Below are 4522 nucleotides of genomic sequence, written 5' to 3'. Positions count from 1 at the left end.
GAGAGAGAGAGAGAGAGAGAGAGAGAGAGAGAGAGAGAGAGTGTGTGTGTGTGTGTGTGTGTGTGTGTGTGTGTGTGTGTGCGTGTGCGTGCGTGTGTGCGTGCGTGCGTGTGTCGTTCATCTGGTTGCACTTGTTCATAGGTAGCCTCCTTGTTTGATTTGTGTGTTTCGTTCTTTGTTTGTTGATGGTAACGTTGTTGCCTCGATACGAGCGTTTAATGCGTGTTCAAGTGTTGATTGAGACCTGTGTCTTCACGGCAAGGCATTTGCATCTGTGCGCAAGTGCGCTGGAGTGTCTGTCTGTGCCTGTAGTGCTTGCAAGACGCGTTGTTTGAGCGGCTCGTCGACCTTCATCTGGTTCAGAGCGCGCACCTGTACATCAAAGTCATCTCCATCCGAGGACAGCAGTTGCACAATCTGGTGGTGCGTGGTTTGTGGTGTTGAGGGGGGAGGGGGCGAGGTCGAAGAAGGGAGGAGAGGGAGAGATGGACAAGGCAGGGTACAGCAGAGTAGCAGAAGACATGACGCGGACGGTATCAGTTGCGGTAGCCACGATGTTTGCGCAGCATTGGTGTAGAGGGGTGACAAACGAGGAATGACGAGAGCATGTCGAAGAAAACAGCAGCAACAATGTAGTGACGACAAGACATGAGAAGAGACGCAGTCGAAGTGAAGGGATGACACGAGTCATTCATTGGGATTGCACAGGGACTGGTGGCCAAGACAGGAGCAAGGAGCAAGTGGCGGCGAACACGGCAACAGCTGCAACAACAACGGTGGCGGAAGTGAGAAGGGAAGGCCAGCGCATGCCCTTCTTGCCCGCGGTGTTGGCAAGAGACGATACCATGTTGACGTCGGCGTCGCTGTCCGGCTGAAACGGAGCGGCTTCATCTTCCTGCTCCTGTCCTTCGTGACGATGACGTGTGTCGTGGGACAGCGACTTGAATTGCGCCATCCATGTCCTGTCAATGTGGTCCTTAAGCCGCCATACCCACCTGTGTTGCGCAAGAAAGGTCACATGCGGTATTGGCGTGAGGAGGAAAGTGTTGGAAGGGGAGGGGTTTTTGAATGGTCACTCAATCATGGGTGGTGTTGTGGTGATGACCGTGGTTGTAGTGGTGCTGTGGGCACGGTGGTGTGTGATTGTGGGCCTGGCTAAACCATGATCCAGCCCACATACTCGCGTTTTCGCGCGCGCAAACAACAAACACAATTGCACACGTGCAGTAACCCCGCGCACCTGCCCTTCATGGTGATGTTCCACTTTGTTCCGATAGCGGCGCCATCGCCCGTGATGAGCAGCGACAGAAAATCCGACTGGGGCTGATATCGCTTCAGCCTGGTGAGATGCACACACGCACCAGCCATGTTGGAACACGTGTGTGTGTGTGTGTATGTGTGTGTGTGTGTGTGTGTGTGTGAGTGTGAGTGAGTAAGAATGTGAGTGAGTGTGTGTGTGTGTGTGAGTGAGTGTGTGTGTGTGTGCTATTGGGTGGGGCACAACATGGCTGTTCAGTGTGGAAATTGCGTTTCGCACCTTTGTGTCTCCTTGTTCAGCACTGCCTTGAGGTTGTGCACGAGAATGGGGCCCTCTCTGCACCGCATAACAGAGCAATGCATGACACACACGTGCGTTTGTGTTTGTCTGTCAAGCACACGCAGGCATACGCTCGTGCACATGGGTCAGTCGTAAATGTGTGTGCGTGTGAGCGTGTGTGCGTGTGAGCGTGTGTGCGTGTCACACCTGACAGCGTAGACGCCGGCCTTTGGTGGAAACTCGCCATTCCAGGCATCAAACGAGTTGCAGTCGCCGACTGCAAACAGATTGTTGTAACCAACGACCTTCGAAGCACGAAGCGCAGGCCGTTGAGGTGTAAGCAGAAGGACGTCACGTGCACGGTAACGTGCGTGTCGAGCGAGTGGGTGTGAGTGTGTGAGTGAGGGAGTGAGGGAGTGAGTGTGAGTGAGGGAGTGAGGGAGTGAGTGAGTGAGTGGGTGAGTGAGTGGGTGAGTATGAGTGTGAGTGTGAGTGTGAGTGTGAGCGAGTGAGTGAGTGTGGGTGTGAGTGAGTGTGGGTGTGAGTGAGTGTGGGTGTGTGCCTGTGTGAATGAGAGTGTGCGCTGCACCTGCAACGTTGTGTCGACGCGAATGAAACCACGCTCGTCCTTGGGCAGTGACGTGTCTGTGACCCATGCATGCGGGGCGGCGCCTCTGCATGATGCAATTGCATGGAAACAGGTGCCGTCAACCACATGAAGCTAGGTAGGACTCTTCACACCAGCACACGACACACAGCACGCAGCACGCAACACGTAACACGTAACACACGATGTATGACACACGACACCCGACACCACCACTACCACCACAACAGCGTCTTCGTTGCCACAGGGCTCACGTTGCCACAATCAGGAGATCGGCCGGGTGTGTGCTGCCGTTGGTATCAACGACAACGTGCTCCTCCTCGCGATAATCGACAATCGCGCAGTTCTCCTTCACCTGGCGGACCGTACAGCAGTAGGTAAGTGAGTGAGGGAGAGTGAGTGAGTGGGTAAGTGAGTGAGTGAGTGAGTGAGTGAGTGATTGAGTGGGTGGGTGGGTAAGTGAGAGAGAGAGAGTGTGTGTGTGTTGTGTGGCGTGTGTGTATGTTTACGATGCGTCTGTGTGTGTGTGTGTGCATGACGAGCGATGCAGTGAATGGCATGGCGTACGTTGATATGTTTTGAGTGCAGCGAGGCCATGGTCTTTCGGATGGTGGATCGAGCGTAACTGAAGCGCAAAGACCGATGTAGCATGTTCGAGATCGCTGTGGCACACTCCAACACATTGTGGGACGCATGCAGAAGCATTTCTGGATACAAGACCAACGTTGGTGCCACGACACAGTGCCAACACGAAGAGCCACACAACTGGCGACACACACACACACACACACACACACACACAATGACAATCGAGTTGAGAGTGATCGCACTTTCGTGCTTGGGCATACTTTCGAAGAATTGGCGATGAGCGGGACATGAGTGTGACGTTTGCCGGCTGCCCAAGTGTCTCCCTGGAGACGCGCCCTCAACAGTGAGTATTCCTGCGGCTGAAACAGCGTGCGTGCATGTGTCTGTATATGTGCATGTGTGGGTGGGCGTGTACTGTGCACTGTGCACTGTGCACTGTGCACTGTGCCTGTTCGCCTGTGTGTCTGTCTCCTTGAGTATGTTTGTCGAACATCAGAGCACCCTGACCTTGCTTGGCGGTTGACTGCAAATGCGAGCTCGACCCCAGCTGCACCGGCGCCGATGACGACGATATTCGGTGTCGTGTCCTGAACCTTGAACATGGCGAGTGCTGTACTGATCTGCATCCAGCCCCAGCACCCACGAGAAACAAGCAACGGACAGTGAGGAGGGAGGGAGGAAGGTGAAGGTTGTGCGCGAGGCGTGCGTGAGTGTGTGTTACATGTGAGTGTGTGTGTGAGTGTGTGTGTGTGTTGTTATGTTTGTGTGTTCTTGTCTCTGTCTGTGTTGTTGTGGTTGTTATGTTTGTGGGTTCTTGTCTCTGTCTGTCTGTCTTGGTGTGTGTGTGTGTGTGTGTGTGCCGAAAGTCTACCTTCGTGTTGAGGTCGCTGATGGGCCGAGTGAAGACAACATGGCGACACGCGCTCACATCTGACCGAAAGGGATTCCTGGCGAAAGAAGAGCGGGTGGCACACGCAGTATGGGATGCGTGAATCGCAATGACGAATACAACGAGCACAAGCACACCTGATGACCCAACAACATGCAAACAAAAGATAGTCCACCAGTATTGCTCCGCCTCGCAAGCGCTTGCACCTTGTGCATGAGCCGACGTCGATTGATGCAAAGTCATACGTGATGCTCTTGCTTTCCTGATTCCTGTCGGTGTAGCTGATCTTCCGCTCCTCTGCGTTGATGTCAAACACCGTGCCTGCAACATGTGTTGGGTGTAGATACGGTGGCGGTGAAGGAACGAGAGAGGGGTGGCGTAAGTGCTGTTCCACATCTGTCTGTCTCGTGCTGCTGCGGCGACATACCTTGGATGAATGTCCAACCATAGTGCCGGCACAGCTCCGGGAGGCTCACTTTACATTGGTCATCATCATACATCCCCTGCAGCCAATGGTGGACAAGGGTGGAAGCCGTACGCACGTGGGAGCGCGTGCGTATGTACACACTGGCCAGTGAGCTATGGAGCAGCAAAGGAACCTGGTGCAGAAGGAGGGCTTCAATAGACAGAAGATGTTGTTGCGCATGATGCAGTGCGAAGTGCACATTATGCAGGGCAAAGTGCACATCATGCAGCGCAGCGAAACCCATGCAGTCAACACGCGGTACACACCGCCACGTGGCCAGGAATCATGCCACTGTAATACGCGGAAGCTGCATTGGCGATGAGCACAACATCCAGTGTATCGGAACGATGAACCTCAGGCAGAACCTAAGCGTTGGTGGTTGCACGAGGAGGACAAGACATGCACGTGAGCGCGAGCGCGTGCACGTGTGACGTT

The 4522-nt window shown here is 54.3% G+C and overlaps 1 protein-coding gene across 1 annotated transcript in view; it reads right to left on the bottom strand.

Moving 5' to 3' along the window:
* Positions 1-198: 198 nt before the first annotated feature.
* PTSG_03505 (uncharacterized protein) overlaps positions 199-4522 on the bottom strand; it is a 4549-nt gene continuing 225 nt past the window's right edge. The window contains exons 2-14 of the mRNA XM_004995182.1: positions 4354-4452; positions 4049-4124; positions 3828-3942; positions 3604-3679; positions 3240-3352; positions 2993-3055; positions 2712-2769; positions 2399-2499; positions 2127-2211; positions 1745-1842; positions 1538-1594; positions 1241-1339; positions 199-995 (exon numbers count right to left, since the gene is read on the bottom strand). Coding sequence (XP_004995239.1) covers positions 692-995; positions 1241-1339; positions 1538-1594; positions 1745-1842; positions 2127-2211; positions 2399-2499; positions 2712-2769; positions 2993-3055; positions 3240-3352; positions 3604-3679; positions 3828-3942; positions 4049-4124; positions 4354-4452 — 1344 coding nt within the window. The 3' untranslated portion in view covers positions 199-691. The remainder of the gene's footprint in view (positions 996-1240; positions 1340-1537; positions 1595-1744; positions 1843-2126; positions 2212-2398; positions 2500-2711; positions 2770-2992; positions 3056-3239; positions 3353-3603; positions 3680-3827; positions 3943-4048; positions 4125-4353; positions 4453-4522) is intronic.

The sequence above is a fragment of the Salpingoeca rosetta genome, assembly GCF_000188695.1.
Source record: "Salpingoeca rosetta unplaced genomic scaffold supercont1.8, whole genome shotgun sequence".
Taxonomy (NCBI): domain Eukaryota; class Choanoflagellata; order Craspedida; family Salpingoecidae; genus Salpingoeca; species Salpingoeca rosetta.
This window is presented reverse-complemented; position numbering and strand designations above follow the sequence as displayed.